The sequence below is a fragment of the Trichoderma atroviride genome, chromosome 4 (assembly GCF_020647795.1).
Source record: "Trichoderma atroviride chromosome 4, complete sequence".
In the NCBI taxonomy this organism is placed as follows: Eukaryota; Fungi; Ascomycota; class Sordariomycetes; order Hypocreales; family Hypocreaceae; genus Trichoderma; species Trichoderma atroviride.
The window spans coordinates 2,984,563-3,011,318 of record NC_089403.1 but is presented as its reverse complement, the minus strand read 5'-3'; the positions used below and the strand labels follow the sequence as shown (position 1 = coordinate 3,011,318).

The window sequence follows — 26,756 nt, the reverse complement described above, 5'->3', positions numbered from 1 at the left end:
TTGGCGGCGCCAATTGGACTTGTACACCAGAAGAGATGAAACTTTGGGAGTTGGCATTCCAATGAAGGACTCAGGCGTCAGCCAGTGGCCATTGACGTTTCTGCCACAAAGCCATCGGCTTCACTGAGAGGAGGTCTAAATCTCTGCATACAGAGCGGCAGAGGTCATTATTGGCTTAAACCTTAATCCAACCATATGCAGGACAGCCACTATTAACTTCTAAGGCGTGAAGACTATCAACTTTCAACAAATGACACATGTTTCCCCAGACGACACTGAGTGAGAATGACGCCAAGCGTGATGCCAGGTGTGAGTGTTGGCTGTCGAGTGCTGGCTAACAAACCAAGAAAAATTTTCTGCCTCGTGGTTGTTGTCTGAGGCATAAAGAAAAAAAATCACTAGTATACCTAGTACTGCTAGCGAATTTCGAGACTCCTATTACTCGTGCTATCAGGATCGACTTATCCGATAGAGAATTTTTACCGCGTTCAGATAGCATGAAGTTGTACGAGTGGATGAGGCTCGCTGGCTCATGCCCCCACGCCCCACTTGGTGCCATTGCCAGGAATGAAAAAGAAGGATACGAGTACAGCTCAGAACAGGACCGGCAGCGCAGGTTTTCCAAAGAGACGGTGCCTGACAGTGGGTGGATCTAACAAGGATTCTTGGCTTTGGTTGCGGTTTAGCTGACCTGCTGCTGCGATACGGCTTTCTGGGAGGGGTGTGCAAGAGGAAAAGCGAAATCAAAGTACACTGAGTCGAGGTATCTCAAAGGGTTGCTACCACGCAGCCTGAAGCAATCTTGAGCTGTTATTATACTTTGAGGCCAAGTATACATTCTCATTGAGATAAGGATGGAGACGGAGAGTCACAGCTCATGCTGAAGTGCTGGAAGCTCAAGCTGTAGTCAGATCTGGGCTGGACCCCCTGATGACTCTTCTGCTGTGTGCAAGAAGCAAAGTTTGCGCAGCAGTATAAAGGGGAAGCTGCCCTGCTGCATCTCTTTTCCTCTTTCTTTTTGAAAGATTTGGTGGAATGTCCGACAAGTGCCCTGCTGCAGGCGCATATATGGATGTGAGCCGAACCCCCTCCATGCAAATGCATCTGGCAGGGTGACCTTGCTCAGGTCTCAGAGCATTATCTTTTACTTGCTACTGCTACTACAGCATGCAACCTCTACCATCGAACTCAGTCCCCTTCCGTTTGTCGTTCCGTCGATTCAAACCATTCGTCCGGTACATTTATTCCGTCGCCATATATGACACGATGCGCTCTTATTGAGCAGTGATCATGGTCAGAAACAGCAAACCGACGACTCCGGAACAATACGCAGGCACCAACCACACAAGCAGCCCTGCTCACCACACGCCGTTGATGAACATCGGACTACCGAACCTTGCCGCTTCTTCGCCGCTGCTACCGTGCAGCATGACGTGCTATGGATACGCTGCAACTTCATCAATCTCGCTGCAACCCTTTCCAGCGCCGCGGTGTACCCAATAGGAGCGAGACGCCCGACACCATCTTCCAGCACTATTGCCGCCGCTATTCGTGCCGCCGCTATTCGTGCCGCCGCTATTCGTGCCGCCGCCGCAGCTACGCACGTTGAAATTGCAGGGGTAGGAGCGTTTGGCGGTGTCCGACCAGTCGCCCGAATGCCCGGCCTAAAATATACACGGAGCGCGCATGCCGAACGGCGCCTGCGAAAAATTTTCCATGAGCCCGAGCCTCACTGCTCAGCTGGGAAATCCAGGGTCCACACAAGCTGTCGGTCACAGGGCCTTGCGTCCACAAACGAAGAGGCGGTATCGCAGTGCTTGAAGATCAAATGGCTCAAAATGACGCATGTAAGCATGCGCTGTTGAATTTTTGACATGCGCGAGAGCCATGACGAAAAGCTGAATATTCCGCTGGCGGTTTGAACGTTTGTGCTGCGAAAATGGCGATTATTCAACTGGAAAATCAGCCAACAGGCGCTCTTCTACCCCACTCCGCGGCTATTGGGGGAGATGTTTCTGCGTCTTGAGCGAAAATTATGCTCAGACTGAAATACAACAGTAGAACGACTGTCATCCAGCTGAGAGAACAGCAAAGAACATGTCGTCTTGTAAGCACGTATACCTAGTAGCTACAGCAGCTCATCGAAGCTCTCATTATGGGGGTGAGGTTGCCTTAGGCTTGAACCGGGCGCATGGATCTGTCAATCTGCCGTCCAGCCTCGTTTTCCCACGCCCCCTTGTCCTCAGGCATGCATTCATCCCACGCAGCATCTGTAGCAAGGGGTTTTGGTGCAACGCAGCGGCTATCTTTGCTCCGATTTGCCCGTACAAGGGACAGGGGATACAACTGCGTCAGAGAGGATCCCAGATGTGCCTTTTCTGCCTGGCTCCGAATTCACGAGAATAATCCGGATCATGCTAGACCGGTAGATATCAAGGCCTTTTGTCTTATATCGCGCATCTTATGGCCGAGGTAGCTGAAAGAGACATTTTACTATCTCGGCCCGTTCTCACATGGTGTCTAACTCAAGACGGGCTCTAGATACAAAACTAAGAATAGCATAGAGACGGGCTCTAAAGCTCCTTTTTGCCGCGGAAGCCCGTATATCGCTCCGTGATCTGTGATGAGCTAGATTTCCCCTTTGGGTGAGCCATATAGAGAAGGCTTGTCCGCCAAGAGACCCTATTCGGCTATTCCATGAGTGTCAGAACACGAGCTAGAATCGGCTATTGTGTTCTTTGACAGCAACTAAATTCAAGCGTGAGCATGCTGCTGCTAGTTTATGATTAGCCAGAGAAAAGAGTTATTAGGTAACTTGCTTCTAACCTCTGGAGAGATGGCGTATAATAGCAATTGCACAGATTCCTTCCATAAACGCATACACGATCGAGACAGCGCCGGTTGGCATATTAATAACATAAAATAAAAAAGGGGGTATCATTGTTACTCTCGTTGCGCCAAACCCAGCCGCCATTATTTCCATCATTTTGCCAAAGCCTCATCTCTGGATTCCACACTTTCGCTTGACGCCTTCTCGGCCCTCTTCACAGCATATCCTTCTATAAACCCGTTTGGATCACACGTCTTGTCCAAGATGATTCGATGAGCCGCCACATATCGCCGTACCGCTTCCTTGTCAAGTCGGACACGAGGAACCTGCTTGACGACCGGTTTCGGCTGCTGTTTCTCATCTTCAGCCTCGGCTGATGCTCTCTTACCGCTCTGTTTCCCTTCCTCTTCGCCGGCGGCTTGTTTCTTCTTCTTTTCTTCTTCGGAGAGCGGCAAGTGTGTCTCTTCCACAGGTTCCGGCTTTCCGGGCCCGATACCTGCATCCTCGACCACACCCATATCCCTCAACACGCTCAGACAGTCCTCTGATGAGATCCATGTCGCTTGGCTGCAATTTTCAACGTCCACCAGTGTTTCCGAGGCGTCTTCTGAATCCGCCGGGGCGATTTCGAGGCCAAGTAGCCAACGAGCAATCTCCCCAGCCCAAAAACGTTGATATCCCTTCTTACCCAGATCAGATATAGGTTTCTCAGGCCCACCCATGATGCCTTCTCGTCGAGAGATTTCGTAGGAGGCGCCCATCAGAAGGGCACCAAGACCCTTGCGTTGCCAGGGGGGGAACATGAGAATGCATGCCAAGTTGTTGTTATCCCATGACATCTTTTCCTTTGAGAAGAAACCTGTGATTTGTGGTGTTACAGGAGGAGTAGCCGTGCCAGACGGTGCCGCCGCCGTTGGTGGTGTATATACCAACAGGAAGTAGTTAAAGCCAGTCACGTCAAAGAAGACTGACTTGTTATCCAAGAAGAGTTTGGCAAAGAGCGATAGATTCTGGCAGAAGAGCTGAGTCAAGGGTTAGCATACTAAGATCAGAGAGAGAGAAAAGCGATAACCTCGGTAAAGACTCACCACATCCTGCTCTCCATCCACCTCCCAAAGGCTCCATTCGCCTTCATCCTGCACGATTTCCTCCACGTAGCGTATGTTTCCCTCCCCTCGCCGCTTCTTCTGTCCCGGGCCCCTGCTGCTGCCATCCTGCGCAACATACACCATCCGTCTGCCTTTGGGATGGACATAGACCTTCTTCCCTGGCACATGAGCTCGCTGCTGGCATAGCTTGACATGACCCCACCAAGCCACAAGCTCTTTGGCATATTTGAAGCAACAAGGGCAGACGTACAGCCTCTCTAGCATGGGAGCGCCGTCCTTTTCTTTCTTTGCCGGCGCCTTTCCGCCCGTCTCCGCGGGGCCGTCCTTGCTGCCTCCCTTTGCGTTGCCCGATGTAGCTCCCAGCACTTCTTTGCCGTAGTAACTCGGATACCACGTCCGGAAGCAAAGGTTTCCCAGAACAACCTTGTCAATATTGCGATCTGTTCTCGGCGGCGGTCGGTCGGACACGGGCAATGTCGGTGGCTTGGGCGGTAGCACCGGCGTAATGACCATTGGGGTGGTCGCTATTTTATCTAGTCTTGGAGGCGGCGCAGAAGGCCCATGAGGCCTCACTAATGAAGAGAGCCGGCCATGCTGGTTCGCCTGGGGAACGTGATACGTAATCTCCGGTGCGACGAGATCCGAGGGTCGCCTACGCTCTTTGGCAGAGCCGCCGCCGGTCAGGTCCGCTGCGGCGGCTCCTCGCTTGAGGGGAGCCGGTGCAGCAGCTACTCGGATGGAGTTGGGCGACGGCAGCGGCGGTACTATCGTGCTGGTATTTGGAGGGGCAGCGCCATTGGGAGCAGCCGCCTCGAGGCTTGGGGGCGCAACAGGGAGAGCAGAGGTCTTGGCGCCAGCCGGGCGAGCAGCGCCGTTACGGGCGAGTCGCTTTTGCGGATCTGGCATGAGCATCTGAGGCAGAGGAACGGCCGTCACGGCAGGCAGAGGAGCGGCGGCCATCTTGTTCGTCGCCGGCACCGGCACCGGCAGCAGCGCAGACGCGGGAACTGGTGGAGGATGCACAGGCGTCTGACGCGTCGCACGGCGCGTGGACGATTGAGAGTCAGGATCGGGCTGGACAGCGGGCTCGTCTGGTCGCTTGCGCTTTTGGGGCATCGCTTGATGCTTCTTTTTGTGCCACGAGGACGAGCAAGTGTGGTTTATGTAGCTTATAGTGCGGCAAAGGGAGCCGACAGCCTCTCGAGCCTTGTGGGTTGGATTCGACGATCGACGAGGGGCCGCTGGCTGGGACGTCACGGGACGACTGGGCGCAGAGGAGGATGCGACGAAGCCATCTAGGAGCAGGAGATCTATCAAATTCAAGGTTCGCAGTTTAGAGGTTACGAGTAGAGTAGACGTGCACTGGTTCTCTGGCATGGAGTTGCTGGAGGGCAGGTGTTGGCGGTTGTTGAGCGCGGAAGAAGCTCAAGTCTGGCCCGTCACGTGGGGCCGCGTAAAGGGCGTACATGAGGTTCTAGGCCAAGTTGGTTTACAACTGGATTTCAAACATTCAACACTGCTGACTGCAAACGATATAATGATGGCATTTTCTTTGTTTTAGACTTGATGCGCTGAGTGATTAGGCTAACTATTAATGTCTTTGTTGCTTGGAAGCTTCACCTCTATAGCTCCAGTATCTAATACGACGTATGTTGGGATAACTCTTATATCACAAGATGGAAATCCATTTACAATGATATTGCATTAAATTAACGAACGATTGACTACCTAGGTAATAGCTAACAATTTCTCTTTACAGAAACACAGGAGGAGAGGAGATTCTCTTGTAAAACCTTGACCCTGAGGAGCAGATCAGTGCTGTCCAGCATCCATAACCCGCTGCAAAGTCTCATCGCCCTCCTCCCAATCTTTGACCAGAGTCAGCAAGCGACGACGGGCCAGTCCAGCATCTCGATTCCGATACACGCTGTCGATCTTGCGAACTACCTTGTCGCTGACCAGCCAACGTTTCTCCTCGGCCATGAAGTCCGCGTACGACACATCCTCACCAAAAGTCTTCTTCACATTGGCCTCGAGGTGCTCTCGGATCGCCTTTTCGGACTTGATCTGCTCCGTGGAGGGAGCATCCGGGTGAGGGAATGCCGAGTCAATCGACGGCACAAAAGTCACGGATTTCCTAGACGGGTCAGCCAAGATTGATGTTGCAAAGAAGAATATCAAGCTCGGGTTCTCCAGGATCGCCGGCGTCAGCCTGAGCAGACCAGGGGGCGTGGTGGCGCAATGACCCAGGTTGAAGTACTGCAACTGAGGCGTGTTCATGAAGAGTTCCGATATAGCGGGGATGGCTTCATCTTCGATATAATTGTACGCCTGGCCGAGATCTTCAGTGGCATAGGCCTGGCCTAGATCAAAAGTCCGGATACCAGCATGTCCAGTCAAGGCTTTGCACAGCGCCACGGCACCTTGGGTGCTGGCTCCAACCGATTGTACGAGCAGTCGAGCCAGATACGGTGCCTTGGGCAGTGCTTCAGCGAGAGCCTGGACGCCCTCGTCTCCAAGCGGATTGAGCGACATGTAAATCGAGGTTACGCCACAATACGGCGACGCGAGGAACTTGCCGATGGCAGCAGCTCCCTTGGCCGACATGCCAACGCCATTCAAGTAAATCTGTCGCAGAGGCAGCTTGTTGCCACCAGGGGAAGAATAAGCGGCCAGACGGGTAAACAAGTCAGCAACGCCGCGATCTCCAAGCTCAGTTTGATCAAGATCAAGCGTGCTTAAGTTCCTCGTCTCGGTGATGAGACGATACACGTCCTTGGCGGCATCTGGCCCAAGCGGATTGCGTTTCAACCAGATATTGGTCACGGCAGGCGACTTGACCAGCGCATCCACCAGAGTCTTGAAGTTGTCCCCGCCTTGGATGCAATTGCCCGCAAGATACCAAGTGTCCATGCGATCTGGGAAGTCGTTGATGAACCGAGCAATAGCCTGGGCACCAGTCGGGCCAATGATGTTATTGCCTAGCAGGAAGTGCCGAACATGGGTATTCATCCGCAAGCTCTCCATCAACTGGCCAATATGATCAGGGCCGACAACCATTTTGCAGAGATCCATCCGCCCATCTTCATACACAACTCCTCGGCGGAACTCTGCGCCACGGACGCTGTAATACGGCTCGCCGTTGCCATCATGGAGCTCAACAGCGCCGTTCACGCCTTCAATCTCATGATCGCCGCTTTTGGATAGATGCTCAAAGAATGGCGCCAGCTCTTCTGCTTGGGCAATCTGCACCGGCATGGGGATAGCTTTCGGGCCCCCGAGCGATATGGGTTTCTTGACGGCGTCCCACGGTCCCTGCCCGGTGATGCGGCTGGCCCAAGCAGGGGCCTGGACACCAGGTTCGACGCCGCCAGTCATGCCTGGAGCCATTTTGCCATTGCGTTTGGTGGCCTGCAGCAAGTCATAGCGACGCTGGAGAGAAGCCCATGCGCGAAGACGGACACGGTCGGCGTCGTAGCGAATGATGGACGTCAGTGAGCCGTCGTGGACCGGGTGCAGTAGCGAAGACACAGCGACGGCGAGGTTGTGTCGAGTCGATTTCCGGCTGGGCAAGTCGTGCAGGACGTCTTCGATCCTGTGTCTGTCGAGTGGCAATTCGAGGATATCATCTGCCGTGTAGCCATGCGAAGGCCTAAGGATGTCGACCATGTAAGTATTCAGATTGTTGAGGGCAGCACGACAGAGGCCAGCCAAGTGGGCTGCTTCATCCATGGAAGCGTGTGAATCGGCATTGAGGCCTTCTACCGGCTTGATTTGAAGCGTGAGAGATGGATTCGAGCTGCTGTCAAGCAGCCTAACCTGCGTAGCCGAAGCCATGATACCAAATGATGACGCAGCAAGATGCCGAACTGATGTTGCTGCGAGATGCGATGACCAACGTCTATCTGCCCTCAAGGAAACACGCGACATTTGATCCTCTTATATATACCTAGACAAATATGCACAGATACATCGACCAGGCGAGGCAGACTCCCGTATTTACTAACCAACCATCACTCTTAGCACACACAAACGAAACCCCGTACCAATCATCCACACGCCTCCATCCCCTCACTCTCCAACAATCCTGCAAGATGAACACACACACAACCAATAGGGATAACATCCAGTCATCATCCTTGCACTAACTCAATCGGAGAAGAAACACGACATGTCAAAAGGCGCGCAGCACGCAGGCATCCATCCGTATGAGTCAAAAAACACCACAGACCGCCAAGCGAAGATCGAATCAGATCGAAATGCGACGCAACTATAGCGGAATCCTTCACATGGTCTCCGCATTGAGCCGCAGATGGTGATGATCAAGGGCGTCAACAAAAGGTTAAAAAATTCTCTAAATTTTTTTTTAAAGTACATAGTAGTAGTACTAAAAACGATCTCCCTCTTTTCGCCCCTGCAGAATGTCAAAGACAAAGGGCGTAAGGCTGCATGTCCATGTCATGTCCTTGTTTGTGGCTGTGTTGATGGCTGCCTATTTCATGCATGGAACTCGCTTAGAATGCTGTGGAAGAGTATGTATACGATATACCCACTGTGAAGATAGTCGTATATGTCCTACTATGTGTTATAGTCTATCCTCTAGAATAGGAATTCCTATTCAAGAGGGTTTTCACAATTCAATTTCTAGACTTTACTTGGGTATCAATAATTGTGATGTAGACTAAAAAATGGCAGCTTCCACCACACGAGAGCGAACCCCTTTCGGCAGAGCAGAGACCCATGCTAAAAAGAATACATTCATCTTTAAAAAATCACCATCTCTGAGTAATGGAATACATCTATATACGGCGCATCAAATTGTCAAGAAGTAGGTTCAATTACTTACTGAGGCTACTCTCTCACCAATTACCTCTCATAGCCCATATGTCCCCAGTCTTCTATAGATCTAGTTCTCGCCCTTTTTCATGTCTAACAGCACGATACCAAGTCAATCACAATCATGTATACCTCTTAAATCACCGTCCCTTAAGCATCTTTAGGTTGAAGCAGAATCACTAATCACATGGTGCAAACTACCCAATAAATCCTCAGTAAACATCGGGGTTATTGTTTGGTGTAATAGTAGAAAGTAGCCATAGTAAAAACATCAGCGTGGGTAAAATAAGAAGTTATTAGATACCATCCAAGTCTCCACCGAGGTCATCGTCGTCCAAGTCGCCCTCCTGAATCTCCTTGGCCATTTCTCGCTCGCGCTCGCGTGCCTCTTGGGCATTCTTCAGCTCGAGACGGTGTTGATTCATGGGGAATCGCATTGCCTGATAATTAGATGCGTTAGCTTACGCTATCGAGACGTATGGAACGATGATGGGAAAGTAGTGAAGAAAGGGGGAAAGATAAAGGGGGAAAAGAAAACTCACCTTGACGCTCTCGTCGTGAAGAGCAAGGCACGCCCGAATTCGGTCGTGGAACGCCTCGCCTGGCTCTCTTGTCGCATACACATCACCCACTTCCTTGCTCTTCATGAATCCGTTTTCTCTATCCAAAGTGGCCTCAATTACGCCGTCTCGGATGGCCTTGGCGACAATGTACTCGGCCGATTCCTCGCTACCAAGATGCAGCCGGATGCAAATGTCACGCAGCGAAATACGCGAATATGACAGAGACATCATACGAATACCGGTCTTGATGACGTTTTGGCGCAGACGAAGGATAAGTGTATAGGTTCCGTCCCGCTTGAAGATGTCGGCGTTATCAGCAATGGTAGTCTCAAAGTCTTCCAGGTTGCCCACTCGCACGGCGCGAACCAGCAAAAAGTATGGGTGGAGAGCATCCTCCAGCGAAGGCTGGCGGAAGGTAGCTCTGTCGGGGATATCTCCCATCAACAGCTCAACAACCAGCAACAGCTTGGTGGCAGTTTGTGAAAAACCCACGGCACAGCCGCTCGACGGCGCTTTACGGGTGGCGGCTGTGAGATGCTCGTGTGCCTCCGTGTATCGCAGTTGGATAGATCGGATCCGACCCAGATAATACAGGAATCGTGCCACTTGGTTGTTCGCAGCGTTCTCGGGGAACTGTGTATGTGAGACGAGCAGGTCGGCTTGCTTGATGTGCGACGTCAGGAGATAGTTTCGTAATAGAAGGACAATGACCGAAGCCTGAGTATCGGTGTCCTTGCGCAGCACGGCAGTTCGAAGGACGGCAAGAAGAGTAGGCCGGATAGCCACAATGGGCGATTCGGGAGACGGGGGGCAGCGGAGCAATGTACTCGCAAAAGAGTGAAAAGTAAAAGTAGACCTTGGCGGCGAGGCAGTCCAGCGTTCGGCGGTTCAGAGTCTGGATGCGATCAGACAGGAATTTGGAGAACTCGGCTCCTTGCTGGTACTGTTTAGCGTCAAAAAGATGGACTTGAACCAGGATGCCCAGGAAGACGTCAATCTCCGGAATGATCTCCTTGGGTTCCTTCTTAGAGGTTCCGTTCTTGACAGTCTTGACGTCGCTGTCCACGTCCATCTCGGCGCTGGCGGCACGGCCAAGCGTGACGTCTCCTCGGTCAACGGCAGCTAGGAGGTTCTTCGCAATGCTGTCCGACGCCGAGTTGGCGGGGTATGTGTCGGCAATCGCCTGTGCAATGACATCTGGTGATAGGTGCTTGCGGATGAGAGAGATTGATCGGAGGGCTCGCAGGGAGAAGCGGGCGTCGAAGAGCGCAACAGCTCGGTCAAGAAGAGCAAAGTTGCTCTTGATGTCTATGCGTAGCAACAAAACGAGACCATATGTCAGCGGAAGTGAAACAAAAAAAGGCATCCTTACGCTGGAGATGTATGCAGCCCCCTCTGAATCTTGTATTGCTTACCTGCTACAGCCTGCACTGCGGGATCAACCTTCTCCTCCTTGCCTTCGGCGTTGTCGACATCCATTGCCACGTCGCCTTCAGCGTCAGTCGCCGGGGCAGGCTGCTTGGGAGCTTTGGACGGCGGTACAACCACGGTCATGCTATCTTCGCCGTCTTTTCCAGCTATTCCACCGTTGATATTAGCTTCCTTGGTCTTCTGGATGTCATTTTTCGAGGGGTCCTCTACCGTTGTTGTGGGGTGCTTTGCTAGGCATGGTGATGGCTCAGCACTGAAGATGCTGCAAAACAACTCAAGGATTCTTGCTGAGGATAATTCAGAGATACAAAGTTGATCTAAACGATTGGCTCAAAAGAAGATTGACCGAGTGGATGGACCACCTTTGCGTTGGGCCAGCTAGACGTCCACGGAAGCGTGTATCTGCCCACAGCACGGAAGCACGGCTGGCAAAAGGCCAAATCTGGAGTTGACAGAGGCGGAGGTTCGAGTTCGTTCGCGGCAGTCGGCCTGGAGCAAGTCGTGAGCGCCGAGCTGGGGACCGCTGAGGCTCGCTTCGTGGTGACTGAATTGCTTGGTGTTTGGAGGTGCAAGAAGGCTCGAAGCTTGGAGAACAATTGGCACGGCCAGTGCATGAGGGACAAGGCTAGCGATGTCGCGGTACCCGCAGCTTCGCGGTGATTTGGCTGAGCGCAGAGGTAGCCTAGACTTGCCTAAGGCCGTATGCTGTAAGCTGTGGTCGCTGTGGGGCTGGGCCGCCACCTTGCCGCGCTGTAGTGACGTTTGCCATCCTGGTGCCTACAGCCGGCCTGAAGCACTGGACAAGCAAGGGCTGTAAAATAGCAGAATAAGGATAAAGGCTGTGATATCCGCCGTGCTTTTGATAGATACATTAGATTTCAAGAGTGATATCTTAATCTTCATATATCATATTGGGCGCCTGTTAATTTTCAAATGGAATGAGATTCCCCCTTTCGAGGCTATATGATGATATATGATGAGGCAGGCGATGATGCTTCTAACACTGGTATCGATACTACTACTAGGAGTGCCAAATCAGTATCTAGACATCCCCCAGGATACAGCTCGCATAGCAGATTCCAGAGCCCAACCATCGCGTCACTCCATGTCTTTATTCCAAGTGAAAAGGTTACAAAATCCATTTTATGGAATTCGTAATTAGCCTTAGTGCCTCTGCATTATCTCTTTCTGGCAATATAAACGGCTAGAAACCATCGTGGTTTGCCCACGCATAGCAAGATCAAATGAGCCGTCAGTTGCTGGTGGCTCTTGTTGCAAGCCAGCCCTCGTGAAAAGCAAATCAAACAGCCTATATCCACCTAGCCAGGTATCCGTTATTATTATTCCCTAAAACGCCGTTTCGTATCAAATCTCGTTACCATCCAACCCTGAAAACCAAATTGGCCCGAAGCGAATATAGCAGCCGGGCCGAAACTTGGCCCAATTTTTTGTCAAGAAATGCTATGAACAGATGTTCAACACATCGCATTACTCGCCCTTTCCAGGCATTACCTTGGCTGCTTGCACAGCACTCATCTTCGCGATCCAACCCGTAGATGGCTGGACTTTGCGTACCGTCCGCAGTTCATCAGAGGAGTAGCCTGGAACACGAATGTTATAAGTTCGCTCTAGCACGAGCTGAATATCTCGTATTTCAAGCATCTTGGAGCCGCGCTCTTTAGAATTTCTGCAAGCGGCATGAAGGACGTTGTCGACGAAGGAGTCGGCCAAGCTCAAGACGCTCTATTGCACAGTTAGTTACACACGCACACATCACTATAGCTTTTCTTTATCAGTCATGTATCCTCACCTCCTCTACTTCTGGGGTCAGAAAACTGCCGTCCTGGCCCTCCGCAGGTCCTCCGCAGACTTGTCGTACAAGCTCATCCAACTTCTTCTTGCTCAAAACGTGGTCGCCTTCAGCATCGTGATTGTAGGCTGGTATTCTGGGCACAGCTGGTTGATTCATGACTCCTCCCACGGTTCCACCGCCTTGAGACATGGTTGGTCGTCCAGGAACGACACCGCCGCCGACTGCCACTCCCTGAGGAACTGCAGTGGCCTTTTCTGGCAGTTGCTTGGGGATCGGCATTCTTGGTTGAGCAGTAGCAGGCTGCTGCGTAGGGTGAGCATGAGAATGACCTTGTTGGAGTTGTGCTCCCGATACCCCCATATTGGGATTGTTCACAGTAGCTGTAGCTGCAGCCGTGTTCATGTTTGTAGGCTGATTGGGTAGCGGAGCGCTTCCAGGCGTGCTTCCGGCTGCTCTTTGATTAGCGAGAGACATGGCGGCGGAATGGCTGAGAGCTCGTGTGGGCTGTCCAGGGCCAGCTACGGGAGTTGCAGTTTGTGGGGTTTGTACGCGTGCCGCTGCTTGAGCGGGAGATGCAGTCTGTTGAGCAACCTGAGCCTGTGCAGCAGCTGAAGCGAGAGCTGTGTTGACCGGCGCCGGCCGCGGTGGCTCCGTCTTGACTTGAATCTGAGGCTGGGGCTGTCCCTGAGGCTGAGCGTGCATCTGCTGCTGCAGTTGTGCTTGTTGCTGCGATTGCATTTGCTGCTGTTGCGGTGCATGCATCTGCGGTTGCATCTGCTGCTGCCCTTGCATCTGCTGCTGTGCTGTGGGAGCAGTGTTTGGGACCGGTCGTGCTTGCGGCTGCAGCGTTGGCGTAGAAACACGATTGCCGGCTGGCATCTGCTGTTGGTTTTTGGCCGCCTCTACAGCAGCATTGCCAGGCATTTGCGCAGGCAGATTGCCATTCTGCGGTTTGTTTGCGGCAGTGCCAGCAGCTGCTACAACTGGAGATGCGGATGGCATGACCGGAGTAGCGTTGCCAGGCTGGCCAGGAGCATGAGCAGCACCAGCGGCGCCAGCTGAGGCTTGGTTGGCATGAGCAGCGGCTCCTTGAAAGTTTCCTTGCTGTTTGCGAACACCCTCAACCCACTTGTGAGCCTCGGAGTAAAGCTTCAGCTGTTGGTCTTTTCTCAGCTGGAATTTTCGAAGTTCTTCATCTTTGAGGGGATTGCCCTGAGCATTTCGATCGTTCATCAGCTTTTCCCAGTTGGCAACATTATTCTTCGTAGTGTCCATAGTCATGAGCGCCCGTGCAAAGCGTTCCTTCAATTCTTCCATCCATTTGGCGCCATTAGCAGATTTATCTGTCAGCTGCACCGGAGGAGGTCGAAGAATGGCGGCGTTGGCCATTTTCATGTAGTTTTCAGGTATCTTGGGTCGCTGCGCTACCGCTGGAGCTGCTGTCGCGGGTGCTTGTCCTTGAGCATTCTGCGCCGGACCAGCGGCACCAGCTGCCGTAACTTCGGTTCCTGCACCTTGTGTCTTTTGCTGCTGAGCTTGTGCCTGAGCTTGTGCCTGAGCCTGAGCCTGTGCCTGAGCTTGTGCCTGAGCCTGTGCCTGAGCTTGTGCCTGAGCCTGTGCCTGTGCCTGAGCCTGAGCCTGAGCCTGGGCTTGGGCTTGGGCTTGGGCTTGCAGGGCGGCGTTCGGCTGCTGCTGCTGCTGCTGCTGCTGCTGTTGTTGTTGCAACTGTTGCTGTTGCGGCTGCTGTTGCGGCTGTGCCACTTGCGGCCTTGCTTGAGGCTGTTGCTGGCCCTGCTGCTGAGCGGCAAGTGTCCGTCTCTGCTGGATCTTCCCAATCAGCATCCGGGAGAACTCAATAATCTTTTGCCGAGCTGCGATCTGGTCTGGGCTGTTGGTAGGGGAGCCGTTCATCTTGGTCCAAAGACCCCGCAATCCTTGCTCGTATTTGGTCTTCTCATCATCGCTGAGAAAGGGCAGGTTTTTGATCTGGCCGGGCTGATACATGGGAGGCCGGTTCTGGGCAGCAGGAGCCTGTGCACCACCCTGAGGCTGAGGCTGGCCTTGCTGGGCCATTTGGCCCGTGGCTTGATTCATCGTCGTTCGCAGACCGTATTCGGCCAAAGCAGGGCCTGTAGCTGATATGAAAGCAGGGATATCGAATAAAAGCAATAAATGAATCTCAGGAAAAGCGAAGCAAGGGCGGCGAAGCAAGTGCTGAACGGACGACGCGTTCTGAAGGTTAAAGTTGGCTGAGAAGGCCGTCACAGTTGCATCGTAGTTAGCGCATCTACCAATTAAATTCGCCGAGCATGGGTCACTTCGTTTGCACTGGCAGGACTCGGACTTTTCGTCGGCCCGCGAGGCTTGCTTACATAATCGATTATCGCCTGCTGGTGCCTGCTATAGACGCAATATCGACTACTTTGGAAGATGTATGGAGTGGGGAGATGTATGTGCTTCTATCATAACATATAAGAATTGATCTTGAAATGTGACCTCATCATTCCCGTAATTGAATCGCTGAAGTAACCCGGTATTCCATCAATTTTGTCTTTTTATGCAGTATACTTGGATTGACGAACGGAGCATCGCGACAGCATACTAGGTTGAAGTCAAAGCCGTTGTTATAATCCACTTCTATTTATAGAGCAATTAATGATTCTCATTGCCAACTTGGGAATGCTATCAGTTTCACTCACTTACGTGTCAATGAGCAGTCTAGTTCCCACTTTCACGGGGAAAGGGGAAAGAGAGCATAAGGATCTAGCAGTGCTCCGTGGAGAGTTCCCCTGATGGCTGCATGAAGATGTTTCTCGCGGCGGCTATTCCTGTTTCCGTGGACCCTCTAAACGCTGCATGCGCGTACTTGCTAATGGTTATACACTCTATCGATGTGACGGGTACATGTAGCTTGTGTGGATTTAACACATCCCCGTGCCGACTCGGCCATTATGTGCATATTGTATAGTGCTAGGCGCGGAGATGGTAATTGAAGTCACCTATCTGTGTGAAATTGTATGGGCATATACTACCTGCCTAAATATTCAGCCGTTCTAGTAAAGAAGGAAAGCTACGATAGTGTATGAAGCACCACCAGTAGCTAGTACCTCGGTGTGTATGTTTGCTACGCGATATGCTTCATGTTAAGAAATCCCTTGTCGTCAATGCAACTTACATCGCCATCTACTCTCGTCGCATGGCCAACTTCTCCTAACTCCTGAACAGAAAGATTCGTCTCCTGGATTGGCACATCCCCCCTTGACGCAGATTTATTACTCCTCACTTGATCATCCGGTCATGCATCGCGATTGTCCAATGGCATGGGCCAATTCTCCGGGCGGCGAGCAAATCCTTTATGCGGTTACTCGCCGTGGCCACCCAATCAAGCAGGCCCAGCTTCAAGTTGCAGACCCAGCTGCACGCCCCCAGCCCTTGACAGCACGCTACAATAGCGCTGCTGTTAGTGTTTGTTCCAGAAGCAGGTACGGTACGGGAGTAGGTCTAGCACTGCCGTAAGATCAATGGCCGAACTGTAGATTCGCAATAAGCCAGCCATGCGCCGGGACAAACCAATGGCATGGCGTATCGGGCATTTTCATTTTACAAACGCGCGCGCAAAAGAGAGCGAAATAACCGGGACTCTGAGCAAGAGAAGAAAGAATTCTCTCATTCGATCCCGGCTATTTCCACCCAAGATGGAAGTTCTACATCTTGTTCGGTAGAAAGCAGGTTTGAGAGCAGTCTAAGTGGGCAATAAGGCCACTGACGGGTAGAAGCATTGCTGCCCGATGGACTGGGTGGATCATGTAGGTGCTCGTACCTGCAGTATGATGCCAGTAGCATCTGTACTCCATCCTCAATTGCGCCAAGGAGCTGTCAGAACTGCCAGGGTTGCGCCGAAGACACGAGGAAGGACGCTGGAGGGATGGATGCGCCGTAAATAGTGATCCTGTGTAGGTTTGGGATAAGATTCGCAGCGCGGCCGCAGTTGTGAGCTGGGAAGGGGATGATGCTGTGCCACACCATGCGCCCCGGAAACTCACAGGAGCAGCGAGTGAGCAGCTAACAAGACGCCATCACAGTCTGAAATGCAACAGCAGACAAGAGGTTTCGTTGTTTTGCTGTTGTCACGCTGGATGGGCGGGCCGAGCCTGAAGCGGCAAGGGAGCAGTCATGGAGAGATTCGGTGCTTTGACTGCTGAGCTGCTGACTATAGCAAGTCGGCCGTGTTGTTCAATCTCTCCCATTCTCTTTGTGGTTCTGGTGTTTATGCACCGCAGGCTAGATGCCAGAGCGCCACTTTTGTTGGCTGCATTGCGTCCGCTCTCCAGACACTGAAACAAGGTTCCTCAGCCCGTCGTCCCGACGCTTCGGCTGATGCACATGGAGTTACATGTTGTCCTGCCGCTTAAAAAGGCCTCGCCATCCAGCAGCGGCCGGTCATTCGCCTGTCGCCTGCAGCCCTCGCTCGTCTGCAGCATCCAGGCAGCAGATCGCAGATCCGCCCAGGGCTGAATTTGGCCCTTTTCGCTCCCGTCTATTCCAAACAAGTTCTTGTGTGCCTGGTGCCTGTTTTTGTTTTTCCATTTCTTATCGGTTGGTTCCCTCAGCCTTTCTCTTTCTCTTCTTCTTCTTCTACTTCTCCTCTTCTTTCATCTTTGTTTCGCCCCTCTTGATTCTTCCCTTCTTCCTCTCCTCCCTCTTCTGCGCTCTACCTACTCCTACTCCCGCCTTATATACCGCTGCCGCCGCCATCACTCACTGCGCCATCTTCTCTTTTCCTCCCCCCAAGTCGCCAACCAGCTGCTGCTCTTTGATAGAAGCGCCGTGTCGACCGGGTGCCAATCACGGTGTGACCAACACGCCGACAGCCAGCGCCGGGCCCTCCAGAAACATTATCATGCCCTTGACCGCAAACAACGTCTTTTCTTCTCCATCCTGGAGGCTCCTACTTTGGACCCTGACTCCTTGACGCTGCTACTGTTTCCATCTCCTGTATCAGTTACCTACCGCGAAAGCAGAGCCCCTCGCATCTAGGTAGCCTGGTTCCTTGCGCAACTACTGTTCAAGTACCCAACTGCTACCACGCTGTATGTCCTGATTCCTGCTTCTACCCTGCTTTGATGCTGATGGTCGCCACCCCGCGCAATAGACCACTATCTTGTTTTTCGCTCTCTCCCTTTTCTCTCATTCCAAGCGAAAGCACCCAACGCAATCTTAAAGTCCCGCGCAGCCAATTGAGCGCAACTTGTCGCGACTCTAGTCCGAGACACGACCATCTTAGAGGACCGAGACAACGGAACTAGCCCGTGGCCAGATAAAAAGAGAGACAGCCCCCCCGGCGACTCATTCAGTCATACGTTTCACACGGACTGAAGCTGCTCATCTACGTTTCTCTCCACCTCCATCACCATTTTCGCGGCGCACAACCATGAATCGACACGGCAGAAGTTCGCGAAGGCGGTCTTCAACGCCAAATTTGAAGCTGTCGCCAGCCCATCTGGTCGCGCTGCAGACCGGCGACCCAGCTTCACCGCCCGACACTCCTGTCACCTCGCCAGACTTCCCCCGCAAGGACAACCAAGCGGCAATTTACCTCCTGGCGAATTCTCTTGCTCAAGACCCAAACATCAGGCCATATGGGAGCGGCCATCAGTTCAGCTACCGCCCGCTGGAGCAATTGAGCCCGCGATCGTCATCTTCGTCCGAAGCCGACAAGGGACATTCGATTGGTGGCGATTCTTCCGACAGCGCTAGCGTTGTCAGCCTGTCAACCTCGGCGGTGCAGCAATTGCTACGCGCTTCGGCTGAAATGAATGCCCTGGCATCGCATGAGCTGGATGCATCTGGAGATGCCGATGCAGAATCGGAATATGAGTCTGAGGCTGATTGCGAGGCGGAGCCAGACAAGCTTAAGCGAGCAAGGCTTGCGCACGGCCCGACAGGCATCCCTGAGGCCTGTGGCTTTGCGATTGACTTTACGATTGAGGATATGGATCCGATGGACAGTGAGTGGGAAGGCCTGGATGTCGTCTACCCCACTGAGATTGAGAGTGAATCCGATGCCGAGTCGCCTCCAAGCCAGTCTGCGTCTCAGCAGAAGGATCTGGATCAGGACATGATGCAAGACCTGGAGAACCTCAACTGCAGCAACGAGGCATCCGATGATGAGATTGAAGCTGACGAAGATGACGAAGAGTCGGAGTTTAGGAGAAGGCAACAGGAGCTGAAGCGCATTCGAAGAGTGAGCATGTCGAGCAGCTTCGGTAAGAGGACGCACAGCGAGTTGAGCGACTCGGACGACAATGACTGCGCTCTCGACGTAAACGAGGCCGGCTCCAGTGCTCGGCGATTCCACAAGAGGGTCCACCGCGGGAGCTTACTATTCCAGGATCCTCCCGCCCCTCGAATTGATGAGCTGGAGGAGCCCAATTCGAGCGAGGATGAATATGCCAACGAGATGCGCCTTGCACAGGAGCTGCCACGCCATGCAATGGATGTTATGGACACTGACTCGAGTTGATGAAGAGCAAGAAACAAATCATGACACACCAATAAAAAAGTCAAAGCAAAAAAGGAACAAAAAAATTTCAAGAGTTCTCACCGGAGAACATTCATGGTTATTAGACAGCGAGCCTGCTTTACTATACATGATGACGAATAATGTAACGAGCATATTAGAGAGGCACGTTGAAGCCTCAAGCAAAGTTCACATGGGAAGCCGACATTTACTTATTACGGCACGGTGAATATACAAGATCAATTACCTGGATAGCCGAGAAAGCAAAATCAAAGGCACAAGGTGCCCCAACTTGGTCGCCGCTGCGTCAGTCATTTTTACATTTCAGCATGTACCGAACGGTTTTCTTCTTTTGATACCTTTATAGATTACTGCGCTTGCATCATTTATATTTTTTTTTTCTCATTCTTTCTTTTTTCAGACTAGAGGGTAGATGGAGGCAGACTAGCTTGACATTTCGATACTCATATATTGCTGAGAGATGCATCGTTCAGACTCACGCTTGATAGACAATAGACAAAATTCCTACTGTTTACCCGGGCTTTGCTCAGAAGTTGTTTATGGGAAGAGTTATCCAGCACTCTAGCTAAAGCGTGGGCTACTACTGCTATAACTGCTATTACTTCTACTGATGCTACTGATGCAACTGATGCTACTTGAATTATATTTAGCAGTGGTGTATTTGAATACATGGATTAGCTGGCTTGTCGCTCTACAGCCGGGGTGCTGGATACCTTTTCCCTTGTTTATGCTCATGAGCTTTATCATGCAGTGGGAACACAGTTGATAAAGCCCCGCTGTGGACTGCTGTCCGGAGCTCCAAGCCGCCACAGATCTTGGTGGGGCACTTTGTTATGACGACCAAGGGACCTGAGCTATCGCTATCAATCTCGCATCATCAAAAATATCCCACGACAGACAGCCACCACTACCTGGGTACAGGCGTTCTTTGGCTTTTTTGCGCCTCAAAGTCTCTCATATAGCTCTTGCTGCCACCTGAAAAAAACCACAACATTGTCCTCATTGCACCAAACGCGTCGTGCGAGGCCAACAGAAGCCATGGACTCGACTCTGATGTCGGTTCACCTCGAGCAAATACAAAGCTCATGTCAGGGAATTGACTCGCTTCCGTAAGATACAATGCCCTTTTTTTTTCCTCTTATTAAGAAATGAACAGCCCTTTGCTTACTAGACCTGCCAAGATTCCCACCTCCGAAAATATTCACCAACGCAATGCTCTCCAACAACGACATCACGTCCCTAATCCGAGACACCGAGGCTCACGAACGCGCTCTATTCTCCGTGCCCCCTCCACCTCCAGCCGCTACCACAGCATCGAAACTCCCCAAGCCGTCCGAAGCCGAAACCGAAGCCAAGCCCAAGAACCGCCGGCAAACAGTCTTCAACGTCGCCTCGGGCGAAGTAACGACAGGCCCGCCGACGCGAGGGGCGCCTCATCGCCGAACCGCCGTGGCCGCTGTCCTAGGCGGCGAGATGCACGAACAGCTCCGGCGAGGAGAGACAGACCGCAAGGGCGACCTGGACGTGGAAGTGCTCCTGCGCGGCGCCGAGAAGCTCTGCGGAGTGTATGAATTGCCGGGGGCTCGCGAGCGCATTGTGGCGTTGCGGGCCAGGTACCGCAATGGGAAGAACACAACGGCTTATTATGAGGCGAGAGTGGCTGAGCAGGCTGAGCAGCTGGCGAGTATGAGTAAGGACTGGATGGATCAGGATAGGGACAAGGAGCAGGAAGCGGATGAGGCTCAGCAAGGCGGTAGTGATGGGTGGACGGAGGAGGATTTACGGAGAGAGGAAGAGGAGGCCAAGCAGATGGAGACGAAAAAGAGGGAGTTGCAGGCGAGGCTAAAGTCCATGGAGAGGGATATTGGAGGGCTGAGAAACATGTAACGAATGCGTATGGATATAAAAGGCCAAAAAAGAATTGTGATACCCCCAAAATATATAAGCGATAGCGTGCTTGCCTCTATATAAGATTCTACACTAGACTCTCACTCTTCTCCTTCTCCTCCTTTGCCCTGTAAAGCTGCTCAAACATGGCCGTCACATCATCCGCACCCTCAATCACAAACTTGCCATCCACCATAATCTTCGGCACGCCCTTCATCCCCAACTTCTCCATCTCCTCGACTTCCCGATCAACTTGCTCACCTCCAGACCCATCCTCAAGCCACTTCCTCGCCACGTCCCTCTCAATCCCAGCCTTCTCCGCCGCAGCGACCAAATCCTCATGGCTCGTGATATCGCCGCCCTCCTCGAAAAACATCTTCATCATGGCCATTTGCACCCTGTCTTCCAACTCGTGCCCACCCAGCTCCCGTCCCAAATGCGACAACCTATGCGAGTCCCTCGTGTTGCCAATCCTTCCGCTAAACGTAAACCCAAAGCCCTCCTGGTCGCCCATCTGCGCCATCCGCGCGCGTTTGGCAGCGAGACGGTCGGCGCCGAAGCGTGACACGGCAATGTCCTGGACGCTGGTGGATTGGCCGTGCGGGATGGACTTGTCCAGCTGGAAGGCGTGCCATCGGATGGTGAATGTGGACGAGGATGCGTTGGGGACGGTTTTCTTGAAGAGGGCAATGGCACGACTGAGACGGGCTCGGGCGAGGTAGCAGAAGGGACAGACGGTGTCGGAAATGATTTGGATGTCGTAGTTTGCCATGGTAGAGGTAGTAGGGGTAGTAGAGGCTAGAATAAGTAACTAAAATTACCCTTTTTCTACTTTTGAAATAAGAGAATAGGAGATTTTGTTAATGAGAAGCTGAATATCATGATAAAAGTACGAAAGAATACGGGCTGGAGATGCCTAGACTTTTAAATATTCTTCGTCCTACACATTCATTGATCTAATAACTAAATCAAATAAACAAGTAGCTGTAGTGAATATTGGTTGCCTGGACGAACCTGAGTTTCAGTTTAAAGCCGATTGCGTGTCCAGCTCGTCTGTCGTTTGGTGGACTTGCATGGATCGGATCTCTTGCGGAAAACTACTGGGAAGTGGCGCTGCATTTTCCGCCGCTCAGCTGAGAAATGGGCCAGGCAGACAATCTTCAAACTTCCCGCACGACTAGCTCTGTGAATCAAACTGAATATAACTCTATTATGAAGATGCCTAAAAACTCCTTGTTTAATCGCCTATATAATGACGTGGGTATCAATTCCTTCTATTGTGTAGCCAAAGTAACTTCAAGTACGCCTGCCCCATGTATGTACAAGCTTGATGTTCCACATGAATGGTCACTCCCTAAGCGCCTCTTTCATTTCTTCGCCTGCCGTGTGCATATGGCTCACGCCTTGATTTCTGCATCTCTTCACGGGAACCTCGAGCTGGTCCAGGGCGGTAATAGTCCCCTCCGGATCGCATTTGGTTCTGAGTGTGCCGCATTTGAGGCGCACCCTCATTTCGGTTCCGGGCTGGCGCCGGCCTGGATGGAGACTCCTCTGATGGAACCGGATCATATTGCACTGCTCGATCCCAGTCTTCGAGCTTTGCGAATGGACTTCTTAGCCATGATCGTAGCTCGTGCAGAAACACCCGCGTATTATCTCGGCCAAGGAAATCTGATAGCATGTCCTCGGCTTGACCGGCGCTGCCCATGATGTCCACAGACTTCAGGATGGCAATAATATACTCCAACAAGAATTCGGCGTTGTTTGCTCTCCGCCGCGCTTGGGATTCGTCTGGACGAGAGGCGGCAGAAGTAGTAGCAGTAGCAGCAGTAGGCTCCTCAGCCGTGAGAAATGAAAACACCTGCAGTTCGCGACGGATCCACATGCGTGCTCGAGACACAAGATGCTCATCACGGCAGAAGAGTCTCGGTGTCAGCTCCCGATATAGAGAGAGCCGGTTGGAGCCAACATGCTTTGAGAATCTCTTTTGTAGGTAAACGTCACGTCGAAGGGTTTGTACTCTTTCTGCGGCATCATTCTGGGTCGTAAATCGAGGTGTCCTCGTCGCTCTGGCTCTAGGGCGTGGAAATGATGACTGATGGGAGTACGTCCTAGTTGGAGACGGCTGTGGTTTCGGTTCTATAATGGTTGTTTCTCGGTGTTCAGGGGGCCCTCGTTGTACCTTGGCTACAACCCCCTTGCAGAGGGGACATAGAGGTTTGTCATAGAGCCAGTTCAAGATACAAAGATAGTCAAAACTGTCATGCCCGCATGGCAAAAGTTCGCAGGCATCGCTGACAGTGTCTAGACAGATGACACAGCACGTGGCGGCGTTATCCGACTGTTCTCTTGCAGCCACCTCTTGCAGTGTATTCTGCAGGATCCTGCAATATATTTCGTCATTTTCGTTAGTTGGCCCGCTTTCCATGGGTCAGCGCGACGATAGAAACGATGCGATGAAGCTGTCGTGGGAGGATGTAAGAGAAGAATTACCTACCTCTGGGAGAAGTTGCGATATCGACTCTGCTCGTAGCTTAGTGGGGCAATCGACAGCCTGTAGCACAGGGCGTCTTCAGTGGGGTTGGCCTGTGGCGGTGGCGGCTGTTCTTAAGTGCTTCTGCAAGACGCGCTTTTCTAATGACAGGCAGCGCGCTTGCATGCGCGACTTGCAGTTCCCCACATGACGCTTTTCGACGAGGATTCAAGTATACAAAACAAATCCTCTCCGGCTCTTTGGGTCTGTTTATGTTGATATTCAAGCCTGCTTCTCTTTCCTGCTCTGGTCATTTTCGGCATTTGCGAGCGTCCTTGTAAAAGACATGTCGCTTTTGATATCCTGATTCATCGCCTTCGAATTCAATTGGTGTATACCTCGGTGGATTGAGCTGTCGACGCCACAATGGAAGAGACAGCAAAAAGAGAGTATGAAGCTAGAGCTCAGAGAGTGCGGGCTGATCTGAAGCAATGGGAGGGCGATTGGGCAAAGACGCATGGCGGGAAGAAGCCAGGCAGAGAGGATATCAAGAACAATCCTGATATGGGTAAGCTTGCATGTTAACTGCCTGCCTATAATCTGCCCTCGCTAAAGATATAAAAGCCCAGAAATATAAAGACTATAACAAGCTTCGCGACATAATATCTGGAAAGCTAGCTCCTCCTTCAGACGTCTCGATCTCAAAAAGCAAGCATGACAAACGCAAAGCAGTTCCCAGGCCGGCAGCCGAGACTCCAATGAAGCGAGCAAAACATGCCGAGACCCCTTCGAAGCGACTGGCCCCGAACGGCGACGAATACATGAACAGCCCGGCTATCTCCAGGAAACTTTTTAGCCCTGCGCCGGTGACAGCAATTGGGCCGACACCTCAGCGGGATGGCAAGGTCCTCGGGTTGTTTGATCTATTGGTGGAAAAAGAATTCAAGAGCCCGTTGAAGGGCGTGAAGGAGATGGGTCGCCCTGCTAGTTCCCATGCAACTCCTAGCAGACGCAAAAGTCACTTGGGCGAAGATGCTATAGCCAAACTAGGACTTACTCCAAGCTCTGCCAGCAAACGAAAGCTCTTTTCGACGCCAATGAAGAAGAGAGACGGACAGAATATGGCCGGAACGCCCACGTCCGTATCCAAGCTTCAGTTTGACACGCCAGCATTTTTAAAGAGGCACTCACTTCCAACACTGGACGAGAACACAAAATTCGATGCTCCGCCTCTACGGCTGCCGCGAAAGCCTCTGGTTCGTGGCCTCAGCGAAATTGTAGCCAGCCTTCGAAGAGTCGAGGAGGAACAGCTGGATGACGACCTCGAGGCACTGCGCGAAGTCGAGGCCGAAATGGAATCCGGCGGTCCCCCTCAGCCTACGATCAAAATACAAAAGCCGGAGCCGAAGCAAGACATATTGGAGCCGGATAGCCAGGCTAAACAGCTGCCCTTGGGTGGGTTCGATGATGAGGGGTTGTATGATAGCCCTACAGAAGATGCCGTGGATCGTGACGGACGGCCAATGAGGGTTTTCAAGAAGAAGGGGCAGAAGAGAACAACGCGACGAGTAAACATGCGGCCAGTTCGAACCAAGCGACCAACGAACCTAGCTGAGGAGAATGGGAGTGACGAAAATGAAGATGAAGATGGTCAAGACACTATTCCAGATACCCAAGCTCATGTTGGCAAATCAGATGTCGCAGGCGAGTCTGATGGCGAGTTTGAAGATGGAGATGATACCCAGGATGCGAATACTGCGAATACTGCGAATACTGCGAAGAAGGCGAAGAAGCCCGCCAAGGAAGAAGGCGTGGTAAAGAAGGCGACCCGCAAAGTGAACCAGCTGGCACATGCAAACTTCCAAAGGCTGAAGCTACGGAACAACGGTGCCAAAGGTGGGCCAGGCTACAATAGTCGGTTCCGAAGAAAACGATGAAAATTAAGGGATTAGATACGTAATATCATTTTTCGGGACAATGGGCAAGATGGGATCTATCGTGTCGTGGGCTTGATGGGAAATGCATACAGGGCGTTCTTTAGGATGGGACGGACATTCAATACATACACTCGAGCGACATGAACTTGAGAGCGATATTTTTGTACTTATAAACAATCAGGGTATTTGATCTGATTGAGCATGCATTAAGCTATTGAGACTAATTGTCCTATTGTGGTGTTATCAAATAATAGGTGCTGTGTGGGTGACCTTGATCTCACTTTTACCTGACTCTGCACGTATCATGGGATGGTTCGTTGACTTTATTTTTAGTCAAATTCTTCGGCGTCTTCTTTTTTCAATCCTCTTTCAACCTCTTCTTCTTCTTCTTTCTTTACACAAAGCCAATGCTTAACCAAGAAAGCATGTCAAACCGCCAAAAATAGCCATCGCTCCTAAGAACAAAGAGGTCTTTCACCTTTGCATCTGCGAGCAGCTGGCAGTACACATTTCTGAATTATCACTCCGCCTTTTTTCCCCTTAAATTCTTTTCTCAGTTGCATATATGCGATTTGGGCTTGATTCGTTTTACTTTTTGTTTTCCATCTTGGTCATTTTGCAAACTTTACGGGATTTTGATGGGGATTTGAGGTTTTGACATTTCCCCTTTTCTTTGTTCTTTTGGTCATTTTGGGATCTCATTGGGAGTTATACCATCGGTTTGGGAGTCATCTTCTGCTTTATTTTCGCCATAATCAACATCTACTCGCTTTTGCTTACTTTCGTGGCTGAATATCAAGGCTCGGTTTCGCTGTCTGTTTTTTGAGATTTGGAAAGGGGTTTGGAAAAGGAGAAATGGAGTACGCCGCAGTGTCCGGTGGCACAGCTCAGAAGCTGGTTGCCTCACCAAGAAAGAGGATTATCATGAAGAAAGAGAAAGATGGGATTTCCAGCAGAAGCAATGCTTCTAGGATCGATGCCTGGCGCGCTACCGTCTCAAGTTTCAGCATCCGCGGCTCAGCATCGCCAGAGTCTTTCAATCGTCATCGACTACCGCCTTTTGACTTGGACGAAATCCCATTGGATGGAAAAAAGGCTCTTACTGGTCCGATCAAGCCAAACCAATTCTTGTCTCCTCCCAGCTCACCACCTTCGTTTTGCTCGACCATTCAGGACTCTGAAGCGACTGATCCTCTATCAACTGGTCCCAGTCAGAGCGTTCGACAACTATACTCGACTGGAAACCCATCTTCAACTACACTTTTGAGTGTTGATATACATGAATGCATTCTATCCGCACCAAAATCCAGCTATAAAGACTTCGAACCCCCCTAAT

At 51.7% G+C, this 26,756-nt stretch overlaps 11 protein-coding genes across 11 annotated transcripts; 4 read left to right on the top strand and 7 right to left on the bottom strand.

Annotated features, from left to right (window-relative positions):
* Positions 1-2,982: 2,982 nt before the first annotated feature.
* On the bottom strand, positions 2,983-5,316 carry TrAtP1_008337 (uncharacterized protein; the record flags this gene model as incomplete). Its single annotated transcript, XM_066113873.1, has 2 exons — positions 2,983-3,852; positions 3,919-5,316. The coding sequence occupies 2 exons, from the start codon at positions 5,314-5,316 to the stop codon at positions 2,983-2,985; spliced, it is 2,268 nt and encodes a 755-aa protein (XP_065969962.1).
* A 435-nt stretch (positions 5,317-5,751) lies between these two features.
* On the bottom strand, positions 5,752-7,869 carry TrAtP1_008336 (uncharacterized protein; the record flags this gene model as incomplete). Its single annotated transcript, XM_014086684.2, has 1 exon — positions 5,752-7,869. One exon carries the CDS (start codon positions 7,867-7,869, stop codon positions 5,752-5,754), a length of 2,118 nt encoding a protein of 705 aa, XP_013942159.2.
* Positions 7,870-9,071: 1,202 nt separating this feature from the next.
* On the bottom strand, positions 9,072-9,569 carry TrAtP1_008335 (uncharacterized protein; the record flags this gene model as incomplete). Its single annotated transcript, XM_066113872.1, has 2 exons — positions 9,072-9,215; positions 9,318-9,569. The coding sequence occupies 2 exons, from the start codon at positions 9,567-9,569 to the stop codon at positions 9,072-9,074; spliced, it is 396 nt and encodes a 131-aa protein (XP_065969961.1).
* A 283-nt stretch (positions 9,570-9,852) lies between these two features.
* TrAtP1_008334 (uncharacterized protein) lies at positions 9,853-11,007 on the bottom strand (the record flags this gene model as incomplete). The annotated part of the gene is made up of 3 exons (XM_014087303.2): positions 9,853-10,646; positions 10,754-10,915; positions 10,980-11,007. 3 exons carry the CDS (start codon positions 11,005-11,007, stop codon positions 9,853-9,855), a joined length of 984 nt encoding a protein of 327 aa, XP_013942778.2.
* A 603-nt stretch (positions 11,008-11,610) lies between these two features.
* Positions 11,611-14,857, bottom strand: TrAtP1_008333 (uncharacterized protein). The gene is made up of 2 exons (XM_066113871.1): positions 12,580-14,857; positions 11,611-12,512 (listed from the first exon to the last, which is right to left on the bottom strand). The coding sequence occupies exons 1-2, from the start codon at positions 14,674-14,676 to the stop codon at positions 12,258-12,260; spliced, it is 2,352 nt and encodes a 783-aa protein (XP_065969960.1). The 5' UTR covers positions 14,677-14,857; the 3' UTR covers positions 11,611-12,257.
* Positions 14,858-18,013: 3,156 nt separating this feature from the next.
* Positions 18,014-19,105, top strand: TrAtP1_008332 (uncharacterized protein; the record flags this gene model as incomplete). Its single annotated transcript, XM_066113870.1, has 1 exon — positions 18,014-19,105. The coding sequence occupies one exon, from the start codon at positions 18,014-18,016 to the stop codon at positions 19,103-19,105; it is 1,092 nt and encodes a 363-aa protein (XP_065969959.1).
* An 847-nt stretch (positions 19,106-19,952) lies between these two features.
* On the top strand, positions 19,953-21,108 carry TrAtP1_008331 (uncharacterized protein). The gene is made up of 2 exons (XM_014086682.2): positions 19,953-20,232; positions 20,305-21,108. Exons 1-2 carry the CDS (start codon positions 20,162-20,164, stop codon positions 21,008-21,010), a joined length of 777 nt encoding a protein of 258 aa, XP_013942157.1. The 5' UTR covers positions 19,953-20,161; the 3' UTR covers positions 21,011-21,108.
* Positions 21,099-22,084, bottom strand: TrAtP1_008330 (uncharacterized protein; the record flags this gene model as incomplete). The annotated part of the gene is made up of 1 exon (XM_014086680.2): positions 21,099-22,084. Exon 1 carries the CDS (start codon positions 21,780-21,782, stop codon positions 21,099-21,101), a length of 684 nt encoding a protein of 227 aa, XP_013942155.1. The 5' UTR covers positions 21,783-22,084.
* A 109-nt stretch (positions 22,085-22,193) lies between these two features.
* On the bottom strand, positions 22,194-23,478 carry TrAtP1_008329 (uncharacterized protein). Its single transcript, XM_014086679.2, has one exon. The coding sequence runs from the start codon at positions 23,436-23,438 to the stop codon at positions 22,365-22,367; it is 1,074 nt and encodes a 357-aa protein (XP_013942154.1). The 5' UTR covers positions 23,439-23,478; the 3' UTR covers positions 22,194-22,364.
* Positions 23,479-23,653: 175 nt separating this feature from the next.
* On the top strand, positions 23,654-25,680 carry TrAtP1_008328 (uncharacterized protein). Its single transcript, XM_014086678.2, has 2 exons — positions 23,654-24,051; positions 24,108-25,680. The coding sequence occupies exons 1-2, from the start codon at positions 23,910-23,912 to the stop codon at positions 25,418-25,420; spliced, it is 1,455 nt and encodes a 484-aa protein (XP_013942153.1). The 5' UTR covers positions 23,654-23,909; the 3' UTR covers positions 25,421-25,680.
* A 44-nt stretch (positions 25,681-25,724) lies between these two features.
* Positions 25,725-26,755, top strand: TrAtP1_008327 (uncharacterized protein; the record flags this gene model as incomplete). The annotated part of the gene is made up of 2 exons (XM_066113869.1): positions 25,725-25,732; positions 26,221-26,755. 2 exons carry the CDS (start codon positions 25,725-25,727, stop codon positions 26,753-26,755), a joined length of 543 nt encoding a protein of 180 aa, XP_065969958.1.
* Position 26,756: the final 1 nt, after the last annotated feature.